Below are 23,398 nucleotides of genomic sequence, written 5' to 3'. Positions count from 1 at the left end.
AACCACTGGAATTGCCAACATCAACGAAGCAAATTAGTTTGCGTCATTTTGCATAGTGCCAATTTATTGCGCACACTAACGGCACACAAGTCACAAGCCTGCAATCATTGGAACAACACGTGTATCATACTGACGAAGGAATTGATCACGATTTGTACACAAATAAATTCAATAATTCAAAGGTAAGAGCTTTAAATTTTTATAATCATTGCCTCAAATTTTCTCGAGATAAAGAGAATTTGAGGAATTAATATCAATTGAAATAGGAAAATAGTTAGAATTATTTGTTGGTGTAGAGGCCTAGTAGCGCAGCATTGCAAGATAAAGTGAAGGTTATGTAATGTTTTTGTGCAATTCATTCCTTATGAAACATAGTGATTCAGTTGATTTTCTTCTTCTTTGCATTTATCCAATCAAAATTAATTCAGATCTTGTGCACAACATTTCTGCTCCGATCAATTTTCGTTCTGGAAAATTCGATGACGTCATTTGCATACTGCACGAGCCACGTTCGATTAGTTTCAGTACATTCCGCCAGATCGGAGGAAGTATTTTACTTTTATCGTGACAATTACGGTGTCACATATTTCTGACATTAAATTTCTGTTCAAAAGAATAACATAAATTCAGAACGAGATACATTTTTTTATTAAGAACTTTATACATTTCAAACTGCAAAGTATTTGAATTGGATTGTCTTTTGTTTTATTCTCTTTGCTCAGTTACCAGAAAAAAGTCACAATGAAACCATTCCCAAGCAAAGGTACATTAGATGGAAGGGTTAAGCGTAGATACAAGCGCAAACAAAGCACTCGAAAGGTCGAAATCAAGGAAGAAGTTATCATAAAAGAGGAGCCAATAGACGGCGGTGAATTGATTCATTATTCGCCTCCACCATCACCGATTGCTGCGACTCAACGCACGATCAAATCGGAGAGCGAGAGCGACAGTGAGGTGTGTAGCAAATACGATCTTGATTATGCAAAGAAAGAAATCAAGAGTGAAGACGAAGAATGTACGAAGAAAAGTTGCTGCTCATCGTCATCAGGTGATGATTTAAATCAACGCAAAGGCGATGATCGAAATGATGGAAATCGATTGCATCCAGAACGAAACGCTTTGAATGGCGAAGGACAGAGTGGATGTAATTCCAAGGGAAAGAAACGAAGAGGAGCAAAGAAGGAAAATACATCGAAAGATGCAAAGAAATCAGCTGTAAAGAAGGAGAAGAAACACAAATGTCACGTGTGTGATTATACTGCATCGTGGAAAATCAGTCTCATCAAACATATCCGAATTCACCGGCGAAAAGCCTTTCGTATGCGAAATATGTGCAAAGGCTTCTTCAGAGAAAAGTAATTTAAATCGACACATGAAAGTTCATGCCACCGAATTTCCATTCCATTGTCAAAAGTGTCGCCGAGGATTCAAACAAGAAAGCGAAAAGATCGAACACGAAAAGCAATGCCAACATCGACAATACCAATGTATTGTATGCAAATACACCACTGATCAATTGTCAAGTCTCAAGAAACACATGCTAATCCATAGTAGCGAGAAGCCTTTCCAATGCCGCGTTTGTTCAAAAGCATTTAAACGAAAATATCATTTTTGCCAACATTTACGCATTCACACCAAACAACTACCGTTTGCCTGCTCAAAATGTGGACACCGATTTGCTGTCGAAATCGACAAACAATCGCATGAGGATCGATGCAAGTGTCGACCAGTGACCGGTTCGCGCATATTTCTATGCTTGCCTAAATACGCTAGGTAGCATAGATATGCCAAGCATAGCCGCAAACGCAACCGACGCATCGCCGTTCACTCTATATGAACAATACACATGTTCGTTTATGCAGACGACCGTGCGCATACAATATAGCTCGAATCGAATGGCGACGGGTGCGTTGCGGCTTGCGTCTCCGCTATGCTTAGCATAGCTATCAGGCATAGAAATATGCGCGAACCGGTCACTGGTGTCGACGATACGAATGCCATATTTGCCCATATAAATGTTTCAAGAAAAGTCATTTGAAATACCACATGCAATTGAAGCACACCGGCGAAAAACAATTTCAATGCAAAATGTGTGACAAGAAGTTTGCTTTGAAAAGTTACCTTAAGAAACATTTGACGATTCATGCCAAACCGCGTCCAATGCGTTGCACCAAATGTTGTTGTCGATTTGCAAACGGAGACGACAAGAATGCACATGAAAAGCATTGCAATCGACGCCACTATGAATGTTACATCTGCAAAATTTTGATGCAACGTCCAATGAATTTAAAAAGCCACATGCGTAACCATCATACCGGTGAGAAACCGTTTCCATGCAAATGGTGCGATGCCCGATTCTCTCTTCAATGCAATGCTAATCGTCACATAAAGAATTTTCATCGTCAAAACAAGTGAAGATCGGCCCTAATCCGATCACTACATTCCACACCAATGGATTAAAACAACAGATATTCATCGTTTGTTCAACATCTTCTCATTTAAAGTACTTTCTCTATTCAATAAAATAAATTGACAGATCATTTCCAAATCACTATTATCATCAACTGAATTGAATCAAAAATGTCATAAATTCAAATAAAATGCATTGAATAAACCCATCCAAAGTTTTCTTCATTTGCATCTTTTTCACTCCTCATTCTTTGTCTCCATTCAAAACGTTAAAATAAAAGGTAAAAACTTCAATTCAATAAAAGTTCCTCATTGCTTATTTCAAACAATGATTAAAGACTCGAAAATCGTTGGTTTAATCTGAAATTCACTGAATTTAAGCACTGTTGGTTCGTTAAAGTACCAACACACACATTGCTGTTGTTGCCATTATCCTCGTTGACACAAATTGAACTTATTCATTGAGAGCACTGCGCAATAAAAGCATAGCAGACAGAAACAGACGGCCATTGGACATAGTAACACATAATTGCACTCGTTTCGCGCCCAAAAATATTGAATAATTTAAAGGTGAATTTTAACCATTATTTTCGAGTGAGAATTAGACATAATGGAATCAGTTCCAATCCAAACAAGTAAATTAACAATTTTCTTTGAGAATTTTTCAATAAAATCATTTTGATCGCTCATTCTCAATTTTTAGAATAATATTAATTATTCTATTTTTTGGCATTTACATATGAATTCATAGTTAATCGAACCAATTTTGGATTGAAAATATCTGTTTTGTCCGGTAGATAATAGATTTTCTCGATTTCAATACAGTTTGGTGTTTCTTGGAATTTGCTAGTTTTCTCCAGAACATTCTTGTTCACAAAAATGTGACATTTTACTTCTTTGAAACACACGAATGTTAAAATTAAGATTTCATAACTTTTCTTACAGTTTTTTGCAAAGGTAGTCATGGTCTCCAATTCAGATCCGGGTGAAGGTACCTCGGATGGTAGACACAAGCGCAAGCGAAAGCCAAAGGGACGGAGACGGCACATATATGGTTCAATTCTCGCCACCAACATCACCAATCGAAACAAGTGGCACAATCAAATCAGAGAGCGAGACCGACGACGAACTGTATTTGAAAAGCGAACCGGATTGTGTGAAAACAGAAATTAAAAGCAACAAAGACGAATGTTCGATGAAGAAATGTGACGCTGCACAGGGCGGACACTTAAATGATAATTCCAGCAATCATAACGACGGTATAGATGTAGCCAATGCAGGAGGAAATGTAAACGACAACGATGAACAGCGTGGAAAAAAGAAAAGTGGAAAGAACAAAAACGCCAACCATAAAGCGTCAATCGATCCAGCTAAAGCAAAAGAACAAAAGAAACACAAATGTCATATGTGTGATTATGCAGCTTCATTCAATTCGCAACTCAAAAAATCCTTCAGTGACCAAGCCAGTCATTGCAATTGAGAAGCCACCGCTGCGACTATCATCATACTGTCGACAAGCCATCTCCATGCACATGATGCAACACCCAGCTGAAATCTCATTCATGAAATCACTGTTGCATCCATTTTGAATAAAAAAAAATTCTACAATACTTAAAATAAAAAAAGATACATTTTTAATCCGATCCATTTATTTCGTTCAAAGGTTTGAATCATATAAAAAGTTTGAATTAATTCTTGTTTCGATGGAACAAAGTGGTACTCATACTATTCCTGTAGTTTCGTTATGTAAGCATATTATCCCGAGCGAATATTCGGAACGTTCTCAATGTTTGCAGTTTTTGCAAGTTCGCGAAAGTATCGCTTGTAATCTAATCCCAACATATACGGTTTTTTCAGATGGAATTCGGCATTGGCATTAATTTGTTTTTGAAGATCTTGTCGCATTTTAGTCTGTGATGGAAATTGCTTTTCACCAGAGATGAACTTCAACGCAAATCGAGCCTGTATTTGAAGCAATTATATTAAACTGTGTCTCTTCATTCACATAACGGGTAGTATTCACCTGTAAATCGTACATGGGATTGTGTGCTACAGTTATCGGTAGTCCTATGAATGCCATGGTATTGTGTTCAATATTCAAGATTTCTTTGAATAATGGTTCCACGTAAAAGTCATGAGCACAAATGCCCACATTTTCATCCAAAAATGGATATGAATATTTATAACCTGGAAATGAAAACGAAATTCATCATTTCATTCGATTTCGATTTTTCTTTTAACCATAAAGTGGAACACAACAACCTGTAGCAAAAATAACCACTGTGAAGTTTTTTTTCGTCCCATCCGAAAATTCGGCACCGTTTTTTGTGAAACGTTTCACATCTCCTTTGTGAGTGATACCGTTGTCACCTTTACTGAAAATTCCACGTGCTTTATCTATAAATATATTATTTGGATGAGTAACTTCGCCTTTCGGTAGAATTCGAAATGTTTGGCATAAATGGTTTTCTCAATTACGAGTCAATTTAGTACGCCTTAGCACAAAAGATCTTCTAGTTGAACGCAATTGATGCCGAATAAAATCGCCTGAATCCGACCAGAGGATCGTTATTGTGGAACGATTCAAATGTTTCAGGCTTCGAACGATCGATTACTTTTAACTACAGATCCCGAGCAAAACAAATAAAAAAACTATGAAAAGATCTCAAACCTAATGCTTTTTGTGCCAAAGAACTTTTTTCCGATGGAATATGATAGCTATGCGTTACACGCTTAGCAATGCCACGAATTTGATGTACTATATCTGTTCCGCTCGTACCGCCGCCGATAACTAAATAACATAATTTGAAATTCCATAAATCAAGGAGCTTTATGAACAAAAGAAACTAGATCATACCTAAAACCTTCTCTCCTATTTGAATCCAATAAAAATACAGATTAAAAAACAAACAATAAAAAAAAATTCGTGGATGTCATACCTTCGAATTTGTCAGGTGTTCGATAATCATGACTGTGCATTAATATTTTCCCTTTGAATTCGCCCGGAATATTGGGATAGAGTGGAGAAGAACAGAATCCAGTGCAAACAAAAACCGCATCAAACGTTTCCATGATTGTGTAATTAGTTTGCATGTCATTGACGAAGATTTGCCATTTATCTCCGTCAATTGATTGAACATGCACAACCAAATGATGGTATTTTATGTGGTCTTTTAATCCAAATTCATCGGCATAAGAGTCCAAGTACTGCCATACTACATCATGCGTAGGAAACATTTCAGTGCCTTCTGGAAAGTGGTGGCCAGGAAATTCCATATTTTTATATGGAGTGTTCGTTCTATTTTAAATTATCACATCAATATTATTTCAAGTTTGGCATTTGTCAAGTGTGTATTTAGAGCAATTGAATACCTAAGATCAGAATACATCGGAGAGTGTATACCTTCTCCTATCTGGTCTGTGTAATACCATATCCCACCAAGCGCTTCGCCTTTTTCAAAGATAACTACGTTGTGACCTTGTTCAATAGCATTCTTTGCACTAGCCAGTCCAGATGCCCCAGCTCCAATTATAGCAATATTCAGAATCCTTTTATCAGTCGTAGGAAGGGTATCGTTGGCACTTGTGCTTAGCAATCCACAGAGAAATGCCAAAAGCATCCATTTTATTTTTTCTATACCCATCAATTTTTCTTTATGCTACTCAAAAGATGATTGAATCAAGATGAATTTTTTCTCTTTAAGACTAATTTTTGAGAAAACTAAATTTTTTTGATTCGATTTTATCCGAAAATCGGAGAAATTTTAAAAGAAAATCAACTTTGAAGAGCGAAAAATTTACTTGTTCAATTTAAGAAAAATTCTCAATGAGTGGAGAACTAAAATAAGACAATGGTTAGTAGTCATTTTTGTAGAAAACAATCGAATATCATCATATTTTCTACTATTTTCTGAGACAAAAACCAATATTCATTGTTTACTTAACACTATTTGGTGTGTCACTTTACCAAAAAAAAAATACTGAAAAAATAAGCACGTGTAAGAAACACGTCATTCATAATTTCTCCTTAAAAAATTCCATTCGGCGATATAATAAACACCAGCGTTCGAAACCGGTACGATATTTTAATTTCAAAATGATTTTGAGCAAAATAGAGAAAGCGGGAAAGGGTAAAAAAATAGTTTGAATGCCGTTTTCACTATATGCAAAGAATTGCGATTCACTTGCGAGTTCTATCTTACTATTTTCATGTCGTTCGACTTGCTCAGTTTTGTTGAGAGGAAAAAATTGTCTTGGTTTGGGGTTTAATCGCTGATTCAATGTGCTTACTGTTTATATTTGTTTAATTACAATATTTTTTGTGAATGAATATTCATGGCAATCCACATGTTCAAATGAAGCATCTTTTGACTTATTCAAACTTGAATAAGTTTGAAACAACAAGAGCTTGAAAAATGTTTTTTTTTCTTTTTATTTAAAAAACACGTGTAACCTGATATTTGCTTTGTAATACAGTGCCGTCAGAAAGTTTGGGACCAAGCAAATATTTTTCATTCAAATCGATAATTTTTTGAAGAAATATTTTTGCTTGGTCTCAAACTCGCTGACGGCACTGTATTTGTTTGTAACTAACGACAAGTAATGTTTTATATTCGCGTAGCTTATTTTCAATCAATTTAAATTATAACAAACGAATATACAAAATAATGGCCTTGAGAAAGAACATATTTTGCCTTATTACACGTAACCAGAGGTTCAGCTTTTTGGGCATTTCTTTGAGATGATAGTTTTTCGTTCCACCAATCATTTTAATGTCTCTATTTCTTTTCTGAAATGCATGCCGTCAATGATGTATTTGTAGTTACGAAAACCTGGCTCCTTTTGGCTTTTAATTGCGTCTGTGAATAAGTCTGCTATAAGATCTGGTATATTTTCAATTTCTGCCGCTGTTGCAAGCTGTGCGTAATATTCCTTGTGACGAAGTGCCAACACATGGGGTTTTTCTTTATTACCGTCCCTTATATTAACGGCATTTTCATTTCTTAGATCAAGTAACATCTGATTTGTTGTTGGTAATTTTTTCGCTCCTGTGATGAATTTCAATGCAAAACGTGCCTGTTTTCACCCGGTACGACTAAAGCATATATCTGTCCCTTTAGCTACAAATCGCCACCTGGCGGTCAGATATGTTATATATGTGTCATGTATCCATAACATTGCTTTGACAGCTAAGCGTGCTAAAAATAATCAGTGTAAATAAAAACTTGTTGATTATATTTTTAATTGTATAAAACCAAATGTTTTTTTTGTGTTGCTATTGTGGAGAAAAAATAAAAGCTAATTTGTTTAATTTAAAAAGGCATGAAAAATTACATGCAAAAAGTGTTCAGAGAGTGAAGTGTGCTTCTGAAAAATGTCAACAAACATTTGCGGCAAAGAGCTCTTATTTCACGCATTGGTCTATAAAACATAAAAATGAAGTTATGCCTAATGGCTTTTTCCGTTGTGTTAATGACACTAAACATAAACACAACGAATCGAATGTTTTCGATAAATTTCGACGCCACATAGCTATCCACATAGCTATGGACACGTATGAACTATGTGGTTAAACTACAGTGGTTTGGCTAGTCGGTAAATCGTACATTTTAGAGTACATTCTTATATGCTCTCACAGAAATCGCATGAAACTAAACATAAACACTTAATAGAGTTATTTTTTTTTCATCGGCCTGACAATAAATTGCATTGCAGCGCCAAAGAAGTTCGTGAAAAAGTGAGTCTGCTGTCAAATGTCAATATTTTATCGAACCTTTCTATGGAATTACTTAGTACCAAAAAGTGGCGCCACTGTACATTTCATAGAAGGGTTCGATAATAAATTGACGTTTGACAGTAGACTCACTTCATATGAAGGAAAATCACCAACTCCTTTACATAATGTGTCCAGAACGCAAATTAATCTTGCCGATGACATTTCGCTGCAATCGAAACAATTGTGTCAACAAACGTTTAGAAAATATAAAATAGTAAAATAATATAAATTGATAATTGCATCGATCATAATAATAATATTGAAATTTATTAATAATTTTTGTAAAAGAGTCAAGTTAAGTAATGTGTTGAATGTGCCGAAATGTACGCACATCGAACTGTTCGCTTCATGAAAGATGAAAATGTGGGAAATTTTATACAAAATTTGCTTGAAAGTGACGAAAACAATGAAATTGGCATTGTCAAGGTAAGTAAAATTGAAAAATTGAATAAAAAACATCATCAAACATGTACTTTATGTGCGATGAGTGTGATTTCGAAGTACGGTCGCAAGTGCAAAACTCGGTCGCACGTGCAAAATTCCGTCGTAAATTAGATTCTTGCAAATTTTTGTATTGTGTTCATTTATTATTATTTTCCATTGTGTATCCATTGTAAAGGTCGTTCCTGAATATGAAGTGAAGACAAAGAGTTTGGGTATTTTTTATGAAATTCCATCGGCGCATCGCCAATACGTTGAGAAAATCGGAACGAATGATGCTTGTGTATTTGAAATGTCTTTTGTGAACGTGTACCCGAAAAACGTGCACGATTTCATCTTAGAATCCAAATTTATCGGAATCCCCAGAGGCTCAGCTACAATCGAAGATGGCGCTTGGATAGATCTTCAAAAACGCAGCCAAAAGAAATGCCGTGCCTCCAATAAACAGCCGGTCTACGCAATTAACATTCGCGACACATTGTTCCATGAGGATGAACCTTGGAATTTCAACAATTTTGGCCCTTCACATTCAATAATCCATGGACAGAAGCAAAATCTTATGAATGGAATACAAAATTCATATATCAACATAGCTTGGCCGCTGGTTCAGCACAAAACTCTTCATGTAATTTTCTGAGCGCTCGTTTTGGTTTTGATCGATGTGGTAATGGTGGCGGTGGCGGTGGCGGTAGTGAAACGGAACTGTTCGAAGTTGACGAAACTTTTGTTAGATTAGATAGACACCAGCCGGTATTTTGGACGCTTGGGGTTTTTTCGAAGCGAATTTTCTTCCAAGATAAGGAGCAGCCCGGCGGTCATATTTCATGTCACCTATGTGTGTTCTCAATTACCTGTTGCATAAATTATTCTATCAAATTTTTGATGTGATTTATCTTTAAATACAATTTTATTAGGCGCTTTGATGTAGTCTACTTCACCCTTGATGACGATAGGATGGAAGCCTGCCGCACACATTTTACGTGCCTTGCCTAAACATTGATGAACATTTTATGAATTCGTACGAACGAGTCAATGAAGATCTTACCCATTAATTGTTTAAAATATGAAACTTCCGGCACGGACTTTTGGGAGCTTTGTGTTATTTTGTTGCCAACTTCGTGAAGTTCATTTGCGATATCGGTTTCACTGATATAATTACAAATAAATGAGTAAAATAATCGTAAAACTATTATTAATTTTATCTTACCTCGGTCCCGTTCCAATAACAAGAATGTTTTCACCTTCAACAGGATAGCGAATTAAACATTAACAGATATTTTTCAAGATGATCGAACCTACCTTTATACAATTGTGGTTTACGGTAATCGTGACTATGCATTATTTTCCCATTGAATTCTTTTTCACCACGAATATATGCATAATATGGAGACGAATAAGAACTACTGCATACAAAAACCGCATCAAAAATATTGGTTTCGGTTTGATTTTTGGGTAGATCTCTGACTGTTATGCTCCATTTGCCATCTCCAATTGAAACAACTTTCTCCACTAAATGTTCCAATTTCATGTGTTCCGTTATATTAAATTTTCTGGCATAAGAGTCTAAATATCTCCATACGTCTGTATGTGATGGATATGACCTTGTATTTCTCGGAAATTCGATTTCGGGAAATTCCATGGTTTGATACGGCGTATTTGTTCTGTTTGAAACCAAAGTCAGTACGTTAAGTGTGAATTGTTCACGATCTTTATAAGATAGTTAAAACTAATTTTGAATACCTAAGTGTGTAATATAGTACATCGCCGAATGAATATCAACGCCGTATTTATCTTTTCCGATTTTATCCATGTACTTCCATGTTCCCCCAAACCTATCACTTTTATCGTAGATCACGACTTTGTGACGTTGTTGGAGAATATTCTTTGCGCTAGCAAGTCCAGCCGCGCCGGCTCCAATAACAGCGATATTCAAAGTCTCACTCGAAGTAGAGGTATCACCGGCATTTAAACCCAACAATTCACAGCCAAACACCAAAAGTACACAACAAGTTACTCTTGACATCATTTTAGTGCTTAAAAAAATAAATTCCAACGCGATTGAGTTCGATTTTTTTTTCTTTATTGAAATGTAATTCGATGAATATTTTAATCTATTCAATGCGAAATGTGTTTGTTATGAAGTTGAAAATATATAATAAACTATTTTTGAAACAAACCGGTAAAATAAATAATGATCCACTGCAACAATATACCAATTACTGAATTTTAGTGCGATTTTACACGATATTTATATGTACTCAAATGTGAAGAAAAAGAAAAAATTCTTCTAGCATATGCATATTCATAATTCCAAGACATTTTTTTATGTTATTTTGATGTTTATTGAACATTTACTTTACATCAACAAAAGAAATGATAATTTAAAAAACAGCTTCTGTTTTGTAACAATTTACGTCAGGAGAAAAATAACTTTGTAAAATTGTTGTAAAATTCTGAATGAATTTTTTAAAAATTGCTTCCGGTATTCTATTTTTTAATTTCGAGAATGGAAATATGACGAAGCGACACTTCAACTAATGCGAACAACTACTTCAGTAATTATCTCTTCCTCGAATATTGCTAATCAGTTTTGGATTTATTTGTTTTTCTGCATAATTTGCGTACTAAATAGATAATAAAACCAATAATGGCAATCAAAATAGTTGCAATTGTAAGGTAGATATCAAATGAATAATAGATAAACGCAGGTAAATTGGTTGAATGTGATTTCAGCAAAGGAGCACCATTTGTCGCCGATACATATTCTACCCACCAAACGGCCGTTTCAACTGGATTCTTGGGTCGATTTCGATATGAATAAGATACTTTTTTTGCATTTTGCAAAGTTTCCAATGATAATGCATTAGAGATTGCGATTTTGATAGTTGATTCTGTTATATCTTCATACGGAACGATGAAACCGATACCACGTGCTTTTGCTGCGGCTGCATTTCGAAATTGATCGCCGTACATTGGAGTCAAAACCATTGGAACACCACAATAAACTGATTCGCTACTTCCCATCAATCCACCATGGCTATAAAATACAATTGTTAAGTTCTTTTCATATAGAATTTGTGTTGAAATGAAAATTATTGTACCTCAGAAAAACGCGCACATTTGGATGACCTAAAATGATGCACATTTTTGATCAATTTTTAAATATTTTTTCTTTTAAAATATATGAATGATATGAATAATAATATACAGAGTTTGCTTACATAGAATATCTCTTTGGGGCAACCATTTTCGAATGAATACATTTTCTGGTTGATCTTGAATGGTGTCATTTTCGAATTTCCATAGAAACTTTTGTTTGAAAGAAGCGAAAGCTTTCAAGAGACTCTTTCGTTTTGCGTCTGGTAACGTTGATCCACGTATCATAGAACCCCAGCTTACGTAGATCACACCATCTTTGGCCGAGTCTAAGAAAGTTTTCAATTCTGTATCTAGAGGCTTTTCTTCTTTGATATGAATGCCACCCAATTCAATGACGGTTGGTGCGTTCGGCGTTGAGCCAGTGTACGAATAATGACTGTTTACAAACATCAAACTGGTCTCCTTAACAAGCTCTGTGACGGACGGAACATTGTCATTTTTCATGTATTTCTGAATTATTTCATCTGTTGCTGGCGTCGTGATGTAGCTATAAGGGCGGAATAGTTTTGTAAAATGAGAATAGTATGAAAAATTATCGTCTATTGTCCAGAAATAAACAGAGCATAGAATCGCACTGCTTCACAAGCTCAGAAGTATACTTGTCAAGAGACGCTCCTGCGCTCCTAATTTATATTATACAAACGATAATAATCACACTAACATATAGCTAGGAGCGACGCCAAGCATGCATGCTCTGAATAAATGAAAAAGTTCAAAAAATGTCACTTATATGTGAACGATACAGCGCGATACAGTAAGAGTTCAATTAACCAGAGCAACTTTTTTATTCATTTATTTTTGTAGAAAAACCAAATAAAATACCTACTGATACATAAGTTTCAATACATTGACGGTAATCCAGTTGCTGAGGCGTTTAATAAAATTCATTTTGTCTGTATAACCCATGAAGATCGTAGGAATATATGATGGAGTTGATGGATTCCCCAAGCGATCATAATGCCATGGCATAAGTACACAACTACTTAGGCCAATAACAGGTGCTTTCAATTTCCAGGCAACAGCCATCATGCAATCATTATTGAACTGTTCCAATAAAACAACGTCGAACACTTGATTCGATTTCAAAATATTCTGCACAGCAGTTGAATTGAATGCAACTTCACAAGCATCAATTCCAAGTTGTTGCAAATTAAAGAAATCCATGAAATGTTGGGACCACGAACGATTTTCAAACATCTGAAAATGTAATAAGTTTAAAATTTGGAGATGAAATTTTACACATATGATCATCGCATTTAGTAAAGGCAGTTAATGTTCAAAACGTTTTATATTTTACTTTTTTAAACGACGCCATTAGACGGGACCAAAAAAGTTTTTCATTGAAGTATCTCATTCGATATCATACAGATGGCTTCCATGCAAAAATCAAGTTATTTGTATCGCAAAATTTATATCAGATTCGGTTTTTTCGAACCGAAAAAAAACCAAAAAACAAATCGTGCATACACGTGGATGACACATATATGAGATTGGAGACTTTTTTATGCGAGTCTCGCTAATCAGCGCCATCATACCTGACATCCTTCACAAATGCACATATTTATTATTTATTTTTATTTTAAGTAATATATTTTTCCTTTATAATAATAATATATTTTTTAAATTTGATTTTATTTGAATTTTTGAACAAAACTATATTTTTTTTTTATGATGAAAATGATGAAATATTATTTTTCTCCAACGTCTCCAACCAAATTTACGTAATGTATTTTACGTATTCATGTTTTTGACAAGTCATTTGTCAATTTAGATTTATGACATTTGATTGATATTGAAACAGGACGTTCCAAATTGACAAATGACTTGCCAAAAACATGAATACGTAAAATACATTACGTCAAAAATGTCACAATCTCTCCCATCTCTCCAAGCCAACAGATGGCATTAATGTAAACCATTCGCAATGTGTCTCTTCTTAGAGCCATCTACTTGCGTGCATATTAACTTTTGCTCAGAATTTTTTTTGGTCTTGACAACAAATGCACGTTTTCATTATTGATTATGATTTTAATTACCTTTAAATCAACCGCATTAGTAAGTAAAGTCGTGTTTGTCAATAATAAATCTTTGTAGTTTTCAGGTGCATCGTTGTCTGGAAAATGGCTTAAAACTGTAACTTCATGGCCGGCTTCAGCAAGTGCGCGTAAAATTGGATGAAAAAACCGAAAATGACTTTCACCCGGATGTGGAAAAATGCCAAGAATTCTCAAAGAATTTGACGTCGAAATTGCCAACACCAACACCAACACTATTTGCACCTTCATCTTTACCAATTATATGCAAACTTTGATTTTTGATTTGTATTTTTCTCTGGTCAAATTTGGAATGTTCAACCACAATTAGAAATTTAGAATTTTGAAATACCAACCGCTGTGATACATCAACTTATTCACCTTTCTATTTATTCAGACAAAAATAAACTGAACTTTAAATTGATTCGACAGTTGCTGTTTCTCACGTTGGTTATCAAAGTTATACATGTTATCAGTAGTTAAGCAAGTTAAATAGATAAGCCAGTGTTTTCAACGAAATATCACTAAATTGGGTTTTTTCTTATCATCTTTTGGAATTCGACAATGTAACATTGCCCGAATTATTTTCTAGTAGAGAAAAGAAAGATGAGTGTATGAGTGACTTCAAACGAGCAATTTTCGAACGAAAATATCTAAAAAACAATTATGTTTCATTATGATACTCGACTTAATAGTCCGATGCACGAAGTGTTGAATGATACACATATCAAATAAATGGTAAAATGCAGAAAGAGAGAACTATATGGAAATTTAATTTATCAGAAGAACATCCAGTGGTATTTTTTCGGTATTGCTGCCGGTATTTATTACCAGTGTTTCGAGTAGATTAAAAATCTTGAGATTTTTTAGATAGATTTCTAGATAGATCAAATCTAAATCTGATCTTAGATCAATAAAAAAAGGTATAATAAATCTAATCTATCTGGATCTGGATACAAAAATCTGTATCTAACGAGAGATATCTAAGATTTACAAGCTTAACACCCAAAAGCATTCTTTTCTGATTCGGGTCGAATATGACGTTAGTTTTAAGATGCAATCAATTTTTCACAGGATTTCATACAAAAATTTACAAAAAAAAAATATTTTTGTATAGGAGCCATGCCTTGTGGTAGCGTAATGACATGAAACTTTACACAGGTTGTTATTTCCACAAGAAAATTACATTCTGAGAGTTTAAAGAAATTTCAATGCATATTAAGGATACCTCCCATACAAAATTTCAGTGATGAGCACATTAGCTGGCTAATTTGCCATCACTGTGTACACCGGCTAACGAATGCGTAAGCCAGCACTAACACACGTCAGGAGAATTGGACGTTTTCACACGCATACTATCATACACAGTCACACAGACAGTGTAGACAGTTAGCTGGCTAACGATTGGTGTACACCAAATGTTGGTATACACCGAGGCTAAGACAACGCTGGCTAACGCAAAACCATCACTGCAAAATTTTCGGTTATGAGCCATATTTTTGATTGAAAATTCTTTTAAATTATTACAAATATGTCAATGGTATTTGAATCTTTCTCTTTTAGAAATTGCTTGTTCAACCTGTTGCACATCGCTTTCACATCAAGTACTACTACTACTAAAAACAATTTAAAAAAATCCAGAGAAACAAATTTCAAAGTTCAAGGCATGTAACATCAATCTGAACAATCAATCGATTATCGCTATCACACACATATTCGTCATGTACAGACTGCCTTACGAGCCAATTGGCATACATATAAAACTGCGCTTTAAGTAGACTTGCTGACGCCGTCACATGCTTCAAAAAAATGTTTCATTGCTTTTTGCGTAAAACTTGCATCGTATGCGTAATAAATACTATGCACTATTTGCTTCTTTAATCAATATTAAACAAATATTCGTGCACCAATGGTTGTGAGTGTGCGTTGTTTGCATATTTGTCGTAGTTACATAATTCTTTTGTTATATTTATCAATGATCGCGTGAATATTCAGATAACGATTTTTTTTTATTTGTTCAAGTTCGTTGTCCAGCTGGTATTAGAGAATACTATTGTTCACGGTTTCATCATATGGATGCAATCTGTGATTTTAGATTGAAAATCGTTTAATCGAAATTTCGTCGCCAGACTATGGGTACAAATACCGTTTTGAATTAAATGACCCGTATGGGTCAAGAATGTTTTAATTGATCGATGCTGACACATAAATTGATTAATCCGCCGCCTAAGCGTTAACGAAAAGCAATCACAATTTTTATATCAATTATCACATGTCCATTTTGGACAGTGAACTGTCAAATGTTTTAATAAAAAATATTGATAATAATTTAGAAAAAGAGTCAACGAACACACATTTAATTTTGTAAATACTGGAGCCAGCCGGAGATAAGACGTGATAATAAATTCTATCAAATAAATAACCAGTGATGGGCACATTAGCTGGCTAATTTGCTACAAATGTATACACTGAGTTGTATGTCACTCATAAATGTCAGTGAGAATCGTACATAGTCACACAGATAGCTGGCTAAGCCAAGGCTAAGACAATGCTGGCTAACGAGAAACCATCACTGTAAATAACCTTTGTCCAAAATCACTCAATCAACAATAACTTGACCTTTTTATGATCGTTTGAATAGAGAACATAAATTCATAAAATGAATTTACAACCACATTTACATTTTTGCACAGACCACAGTCAGTTCAATAATATAAAAAAGTACGAACCAATACAGGCAACTGCAAGTCTGTGAGCAACGAATCAGCAAAAAAATACGTTACTTATTCTGTTATACGTTCGTTATGGCTGCACACACATAATCCAATCTATTTCGTTCGTTGAGAACGAGTGTTTTGTTATTTATCTGTTTCACTTGTTCCGCTTTTAAACAAAACCCCATTATTTTACAATAAAGCTTGATGAAACCTGCCTATAAAAAATGCATAACTGCTTGCTGATAATGCGCTGATTAAACGAAATACCTGCTGATTGTATGAAAAACAAAAAAAATATTGCAAAATATAAGTATGAAATGTTTATCCGAATTACGGAGCAAAAAGACAGCATTGTAAAAACGTCAATCGTTACAAATCATTTGAGTACATCGGTGGAATTTTTTCCTGCTTTGAACCGTGTGCGAGAATTATATCAGTGGAATAAAAAAGAAAGATGAAAAAAAGGAAATATAATGTATTCCAATCGTTCTCGTGCTTATAGTGATTTAAAAGTGCAAAAATCAAACGAAAACATATTTTGCCATATGAGATTTTATTATTATTCAATTTTTTTTTATTTGTTTCCTATTCTTATTTAGTTAACAGCAACAACTGTTAAAAATCTACTGTTATTTGATATTGATAATCATTTTTTACAACGTTTGTTTTCAACTCTTCGTTTAAAAAATGTTTTTTCCGTTTTTGTAATGCTCCAATCAATAGGATTGTGCGCTGCATTTCCTGCGATTGTTATAGCTGCCTTGAAAAAAGACACACAAAATGCATGTTTTCATTAGGTAGTATTGCTTTTATTTGTGAACCGATTGGATCAATTTTATCTGCCTTTTTATCGGGTGAGTTTTGAAATTCCATAGTTGAATAGCAAAAGTGACTCATAAGAGCCAAAAGCGGCACTTTTTGAGAAAAATACGATTTTTTCCGACTTTTTTCAATTAACAGACCCATTAGGTCGGAAGCGGTCTATGATTCTTGTGAATATTCCAATCGCGATCGCATGGCTGTTGATGTACAATTCAAGCAGTGTGATTGAAATTTTTATCGGAACGTGTTTAATGACTTGGAGTTGATTCGTTCTTTTCTTTCGATTCAATTTGAATTCTCAGTTATCGTTTCAATCATGAATATTTTTCAACATTTGAAAACATATTGATTTCTTTTACTAGGCCTAATGGAAAGTCCGATAATAACATATGTTGGTGAGATTTGGGTAGTATTTAGCTCGAATACCTTCAAACCCAATTGAAATCAAAACTAATTCAATTGAATTTCGAATTCATTTTATTATGCAAAAGAAATCATTTTGTGAAAAAGTTAATCTTCGACAAATTGTGATCCACTCATTCCTACTTTGCCTTACTCACCACTCGTTACCATTTTCAATTGTTTTTTTGTTTGTATTTGTGTTACAAACGGTTGCATCGTTATTTTTGGGCGTTACGCGGTTGTTTAAATTGACAAAGATTCTTACGTTTTATTCAAACCATGTCTCGAATGAGAACTAACTTAAAACATCATACTTTGCAAGCCTTGGCGATTAGTTGCATTAGTTTGTATGTACCAATTTTAACCATTATTGCGCTATGTTTCGTGAGTATTTTCGAACCAAAAAAGAAGATTTTTGAACTAAAATGCATCTTAATATGTAATTATAAGATTCCCGAAAGTCCAGCCTGGCTCCAAAGAATCGAACAGCTGACGCCGAATCTTCGCTCGCCTGGCTCCGTGGCTGGGTCCAAAAAGAAACGGTGCATCAAGAGCTACTTGAACTACAGCGTTATAGTGAACAATCAAAGTCGTGTAGTGCGTGCATCAAATTGGATCAAAAATGTACACATCATCCGACATTTATGGACAAATTGAAGGAATTAAAGCGTAAAAAAACCCTCAAGCCATTCTTCATTGGTAATTTAAATTTTTAATCAATAAAAAAAGATCAAATGAACATTTATAAATGATTTTAAAATTTAAAGTGATGTCGTTGTTTTTCATCGCGGAATTCACCGGTATAACTGGTATGTCCCCATTCATGCAGCAAATCTTCAAAGCACACTTCAATTTAAATGAGACGAAGTTGGAATACTATTGGAAATTCTATTGCAGATCAAGCAGCAGCTATGCAAGGCTTTGTGAACAACCTAGCGAATATTGCATTTTTGTGTTTGATTCGATTCACCGGTGAGTTTTGCGTAAATTCAAAAATTGGATTCGTTTTGATGGTGATTCAATTTTTAGGCAAGCGAAAATTATACATGCCAATGTTGATCATTGTATTTTTATGTTCGGCAACCGTCTCAATATATGGCTTTGTATTTTTCCCAAGCGGCTATAATTCGTTTCATAATGAAGAAGTCGTTTTACAAGCGGATTCAAATTTCCGATACATTCCATTTTTTTGCATTTTTTTCTGCAGTTACTGCGGCGTGAATTCGCTTCCATGGCAAATGTTATCCGAAGTTTATCCTTTCAAGTAAGTTATTCAATCTTTATTGCATTTATTTTAATTTCTTAATTTTCTCTACTAAAAACTGACAATTCCTTTTTTTAGAGCTCGAGAAGCAGCAGCCGGTTTGTCAGCAACGCTTGATTATTTGATCACTTTTATAAGCACAAAAACATATTATGATCTGGAAATATCATTGTCAATACAAGGAATATCGCTGCTTTATTGCGTTATTGCCGCATTCGGAGTCGTATTGATGTACAAAATTATGCCAGAAACTGAAAATCGAACGCTCGACGACATTGAATTTCATTTTTGCGACAATTCAAAAAAATTAACCGATCGAAAAATTGCAAAAATTGCATGTTTACCTCGAAACTCGGAAATTGGAGTGGAGAATGGGCTCGAAAATACACAAAACGGCTGTGATAATCGGAGTTTCGTTAAAGATGCTTAAATGCGCTTTAAAATTGTATTTTTAAATGTAGACAATTGTTCGTTTTTCGAAGTGTACAAATAGAGTATTTCGAGGTATTTGTGTATTTTCTTGCTCAATTTTGACGTTTAGACATCGACAAAGAGAGTGTAATTTCATTTTTTTAGAGAAAAAAGCTTGAATCATTCGTCACAAAAACATTGGTGTTTTATTTTGATGCGATGACTGTTTATGACCTTTTTTGCGACTCTGAAAACGGACAAAACAAAATCAAAGAGATCTTTTGCACTTCAACTGTCTCTCTCCCTCTCCAGAACTGATATGCCTCTTGTCCAGAACCTATTGTGATTGCATTTGAAAATACATCCCAATCGTAACCAGAACAACATCTTCGACTATCGTGAATGAAAAGAAGAAAAAAAAACTTTGCACAATGACGGAGTAGTGAGAGGAAAAAAATCAACATACGACAACAAATGGAATGACGTGAATTTTTTTTGTGCATCATTCAATATGTAAATTATCTGGTTTATTGAAAGAAAACAATCAGAATTCTACGAATTAATAATTAATAATAATTCAATTAAAGCAAAGCGCAACTAGTTCAATACATTGTGATTGACAGTGGATATTTTCCATTCAAATAATGATCACGATGCTCGTGTTTATAATTGACACATTCTTATCATGTTCTACTTGAAAAACAATCAATTACCAAAGACCGTCTAAATCAATTAGAAAATTCAATTACAATGTGCTGAATTGACTCGAAACATTTCCTCAAAGAAGTGTGTAAAAATTGTGATAACGTCCATAGTTTCCAAATTTATGATTTTATTTCTATCTCGTTGAATGTGGCCCTTATCGATGTGAATGGATCATTTAGAATAAAACAACAACACTTTTTGTGATTTTATTTTTTATAATATTTGTTTAAAAAAAACAGTAAAGTAAATAAATTGTTTTTTTTTATGAATTTTTGGCAGGTGAATGAACGTAGGATTTTTTTTTGTTTGTTTCCGTCTATAAATGAGCGTTAGACTACACAAATATAAATTAAATAATAATGTCTGTCATCGGTTCATTTGGGTGTGATAAGCGTAAAAAAAGTCTTTTGGGTTATCGTTAAATTGTGAATGCCGCGCTCAAGTCAATCGTATATGATGCAAATTGATTACCAACATTGTCAGTGTATACGCTTCAGCTGTGGACAACAGATGTGTTGATACTTCGAATTGAAACTCATTTTCTTCGCAAATAGATCGTTTTTACGTTTACACCCGCAATTTTAGATCGTTCTCGCATTTATGAATTAACGCCTAATTACAAGAAGTTTGAAGAGTAATTTTTTTTTTAAATATCAAGTGCCGTGAGTAAATTATTCTTCGGTCTGTTTGCAACAATGACATTTGAAACGGGTTTGAAACAACCACAAGATGACATATATCGAACGAGACGCATTCTCGCACAGGTATGAATAAGCGTTTGCACACTTTTAAAAGAATTTTCAAAGAAACGTCGTAAAAAGGCTGAATTTTATTGCTTTCCTCAACAAAGTTTGTGTTGTGTTTTTAAAGTGAAAGTGGCCTATTTTTTATTGTTCGATCAGTTGTAGTGGAAATGTACTGCGATAGATAAACATGCAAAGGATTAAAGATTGCATGATGCATGTATTCGTTCCGTGATGTCATGCATGATTCAAAATCAAGAATGATCTCACACAAAACGTTTTGTTGACTTGTTGCATGTTTTCTGTCATAAAATGATGAAAGAAATCTTGTTTAGTCTTTCTTTTTTTCAATGGATTTCGGAAGTAAGAGGTCAATGGTGTTTTTTAACCTTTCGGAAGTGATGAAAAAACAAACCAATTAAATCTTATCAAAAGTCTATTGAAAACAAACATATTTTGATTTAATTTTAATAAAAATTTTCCAATAGATTCTCGCGACAACGGTGAAAGTGATGCTTGTTTTTGAATTTGGTTGTTGCTTTTCATTCTCTACTATACTCTTACCGGCATTGCGACATGAATCTAAAGAGCACAATGCAAACGAAACACTTTCAATTACGGACACACAAGCATCATATTTGGGTAAATACAAATCGACCAGTTAGACAGATGCAAACGGAAGAATAAATCCGATCTCAACCACCAGTCGATTTCGGGATTTTCTTTCGTTAAAAAGCGATTTTTTTAAACTATTTTTAGGTGGGGTTGTTTTCATTTTCGAACCGATTGGATCAATTTTATCAGCATTTATAACTGGTAATCTACATAATTTGAATCCAAAATGATTTACATAATCCCAATCTCGGTCAATTTTCATTATTATTTTCAGATTCACTAGGGCGTAAGCGAGCAATGATGATCGTTACGATTCCGTATGCAATTGCATGGTGAGTTTTTTTCATCAATAATTTACAACCATAGGTTCTGACAAGGACATGCAGGACACGTATTACTCCCACCTCGAGCGCCGATTTCATACTATTTGCTTACCCTCGGAAAGGTCTTTTTGGTAGGTTTTTTGCTGAAATGTGAATGTACCCCCGAATTTTTTTCGCCGATTACCCTTGCCCTTGGCAAGCCTATGTCAGAACCTTTGTTTACAACTCAATACCATGAAAAAAAAAACTGGAGATTTTTTCAAGGTTTGACTAAATAACTTTCGCAATAACTAAATTTGTTTTTCAAAATCAAAATTTGGTAGGTTCATGATGTACAACGCAGGAAGTGTGGCAGAGATTTTTGTGGCCAATTCGTTGCTGGTATACTTACTTTAAAAATTACTATTCCATTATTGAAGAATGCTATCCATTCTTTCGATTATTTTTCCATTACATCCATTCACGCTCTGCTCGCACTCCATTTAAAGCAATGTATTGGGTTTCGAACACGCAGATGTGCTGCCACCTGGTATCTCAAAGTTAAGCTGCTATAACGCACATGCTTCTTGCAAATGAAGAAGAAGAGGAAAACAATGTCTTTACATAAGGTTGAACTTATAAATGTCGGAGAGCAGCACAACTGCAGTGTTCAAAGTGCGATTGCCCTTCGCATCCATTATATCCATTTCAAAAAATCACATTTTCAAAATCTATTTAGTATGTAAGAAACTAGTGAGGGTTTGATCACACATATACACACATAAATTAAAAACAATTTGCAAATGAATTGAACGAAGCTGCGTTCGCAAACACTTTGCTGACAAAAATTGAGATTTGCTAGTAGTAGTAGTTCTGTTCTTTCACAACAGAACGCGATTCTCAACACTACTACCAATTCTCAAATTAAAGCAATGTTGTTACAAGTGTGTGACGATTTCTTTGCTCTTAAACTATACATATTTGATTTTCATTATATGTTTCCATTACTTCAATTACGTTCCATTCTATATTGATTAATTTCCATTATTTCCATTCTTTTCTTTGTGATTAACCCAATTCATTTTCCATATTCTATTTTTTCTGAAATCATTTGTTTTCTCTATCCTTCTTCCAAAAAAGGGATTCGGCATTGGGCTTATGGAAGCACCGATTATGGTAATAAACTTAAATAATCTTACTTGATAACAAGACCATTCTTCTTCATATTTTTGTATCCATTTTTTTTTAAATCCATGGATCCATGATGTAGACATACGTGGGTGAAATTTGGTGAGTATTTAGTTTTTATCACACTTTTGTGATGTGTATTTTCGCTTTTGGCGCTATCAAATTTGAGCATGTGAATTAAAAATCCACACGATTCTTTATCGGGTCATAAAAATTTAGTCAGTTACCTATTGGACTAAACACAACAAAAGATTCTCATGAACTTCAAAAAGACACAAATTAAGTTCAAGTTTCGCTGATTTCTTCATTCATTTTCTTATCGGATCATTACCATAAAAAGATAATTACTTTTCAACAAAGTTCGTAAAATAAATTAACGTCTTTTTTGTCGAATTTATATCTGTCTTTTTT

At 34.2% G+C, this 23,398-nt stretch overlaps 6 protein-coding genes across 9 annotated transcripts; 3 read left to right on the top strand and 3 right to left on the bottom strand.

Moving 5' to 3' along the window:
• The first annotated feature begins 1,251 nt into the window (after positions 1 to 1,251).
• LOC116351132 (zinc finger protein 132-like) lies at positions 1,252 to 2,415 on the top strand. Its single transcript, XM_031783191.1, has 2 exons — positions 1,252 to 1,719; positions 1,980 to 2,415. Exons 1-2 carry the CDS (start codon positions 1,373 to 1,375, stop codon positions 2,413 to 2,415), a joined length of 783 nt encoding a protein of 260 aa, XP_031639051.1. The 5' UTR covers positions 1,252 to 1,372.
• Positions 2,416 to 4,109: 1,694 nt separating this feature from the next.
• Positions 4,110 to 6,209, bottom strand: LOC116351133 (senecionine N-oxygenase-like). Its single transcript, XM_031783192.1, has 7 exons — positions 5,782 to 6,209; positions 5,349 to 5,707; positions 5,267 to 5,281; positions 5,081 to 5,200; positions 4,672 to 4,806; positions 4,433 to 4,596; positions 4,110 to 4,371 (listed from the first exon to the last, which is right to left on the bottom strand). The coding sequence occupies exons 1-7, from the start codon at positions 6,051 to 6,053 to the stop codon at positions 4,165 to 4,167; spliced, it is 1,272 nt and encodes a 423-aa protein (XP_031639052.1). The 5' UTR covers positions 6,054 to 6,209; the 3' UTR covers positions 4,110 to 4,164.
• A 3,058-nt stretch (positions 6,210 to 9,267) lies between these two features.
• Positions 9,268 to 10,589, bottom strand: LOC116351135 (senecionine N-oxygenase-like). Its single transcript, XM_031783194.1, has 5 exons — positions 10,367 to 10,589; positions 9,926 to 10,287; positions 9,834 to 9,867; positions 9,672 to 9,772; positions 9,268 to 9,615 (listed from the first exon to the last, which is right to left on the bottom strand). The coding sequence occupies exons 2-5, from the start codon at positions 10,263 to 10,265 to the stop codon at positions 9,470 to 9,472; spliced, it is 621 nt and encodes a 206-aa protein (XP_031639054.1). The 5' UTR covers positions 10,266 to 10,287; positions 10,367 to 10,589; the 3' UTR covers positions 9,268 to 9,469.
• Positions 10,590 to 10,851: 262 nt separating this feature from the next.
• On the bottom strand, positions 10,852 to 14,206 carry LOC116351127 (UDP-glucuronosyltransferase 1-3-like). Its single transcript, XM_031783186.1, has 5 exons — positions 13,822 to 14,206; positions 12,612 to 12,982; positions 11,848 to 12,272; positions 11,728 to 11,755; positions 10,852 to 11,663 (listed from the first exon to the last, which is right to left on the bottom strand). The coding sequence occupies exons 1-5, from the start codon at positions 14,068 to 14,070 to the stop codon at positions 11,207 to 11,209; spliced, it is 1,530 nt and encodes a 509-aa protein (XP_031639046.1). The 5' UTR covers positions 14,071 to 14,206; the 3' UTR covers positions 10,852 to 11,206.
• Positions 14,207 to 17,217: 3,011 nt separating this feature from the next.
• LOC116351131 (facilitated trehalose transporter Tret1-like) lies at positions 17,218 to 19,900 on the top strand. 4 transcript variants are annotated; one of them, XR_004202096.1, is made up of 7 exons: positions 17,218 to 17,389; positions 18,210 to 18,458; positions 18,527 to 18,568; positions 18,657 to 18,731; positions 18,789 to 19,023; positions 19,102 to 19,527; positions 19,600 to 19,900. XR_004202096.1 is itself a non-coding variant. In XM_031783189.1 (6 exons), exons 1-6 carry the CDS (start codon positions 17,320 to 17,322, stop codon positions 19,451 to 19,453), a joined length of 1,023 nt encoding a protein of 340 aa, XP_031639049.1. In that variant the 5' UTR covers positions 17,218 to 17,319; the 3' UTR covers positions 19,454 to 19,900. The 4 variants fall into 4 exon arrangements, 1 of the variants encoding a protein (XP_031639049.1); XR_004202097.1 differs by having other exon boundaries at positions 17,285 to 18,143; XR_004202098.1 differs by having other exon boundaries at positions 18,527 to 18,731; positions 18,967 to 19,023.
• Positions 19,901 to 20,551: 651 nt separating this feature from the next.
• LOC116351130 (facilitated trehalose transporter Tret1-like) lies at positions 20,552 to 23,307 on the top strand. Its single transcript, XM_031783188.1, has 7 exons — positions 20,552 to 20,903; positions 21,371 to 21,524; positions 21,642 to 21,698; positions 21,772 to 21,829; positions 22,144 to 22,201; positions 22,940 to 22,975; positions 23,070 to 23,307. The coding sequence occupies exons 1-7, from the start codon at positions 20,835 to 20,837 to the stop codon at positions 23,091 to 23,093; spliced, it is 456 nt and encodes a 151-aa protein (XP_031639048.1). The 5' UTR covers positions 20,552 to 20,834; the 3' UTR covers positions 23,094 to 23,307.
• The last annotated feature ends 91 nt before the right edge of the window (positions 23,308 to 23,398 follow it).

The sequence above is a fragment of the Contarinia nasturtii genome, unplaced genomic scaffold (assembly GCF_009176525.2).
Source record: "Contarinia nasturtii isolate CC-2019 unplaced genomic scaffold, AAFC_CNas_1.1 Cnas_scaffold_4694, whole genome shotgun sequence".
Taxonomy (NCBI): domain Eukaryota; kingdom Metazoa; phylum Arthropoda; class Insecta; order Diptera; family Cecidomyiidae; genus Contarinia; species Contarinia nasturtii.
This window is presented reverse-complemented; position numbering and strand designations above follow the sequence as displayed.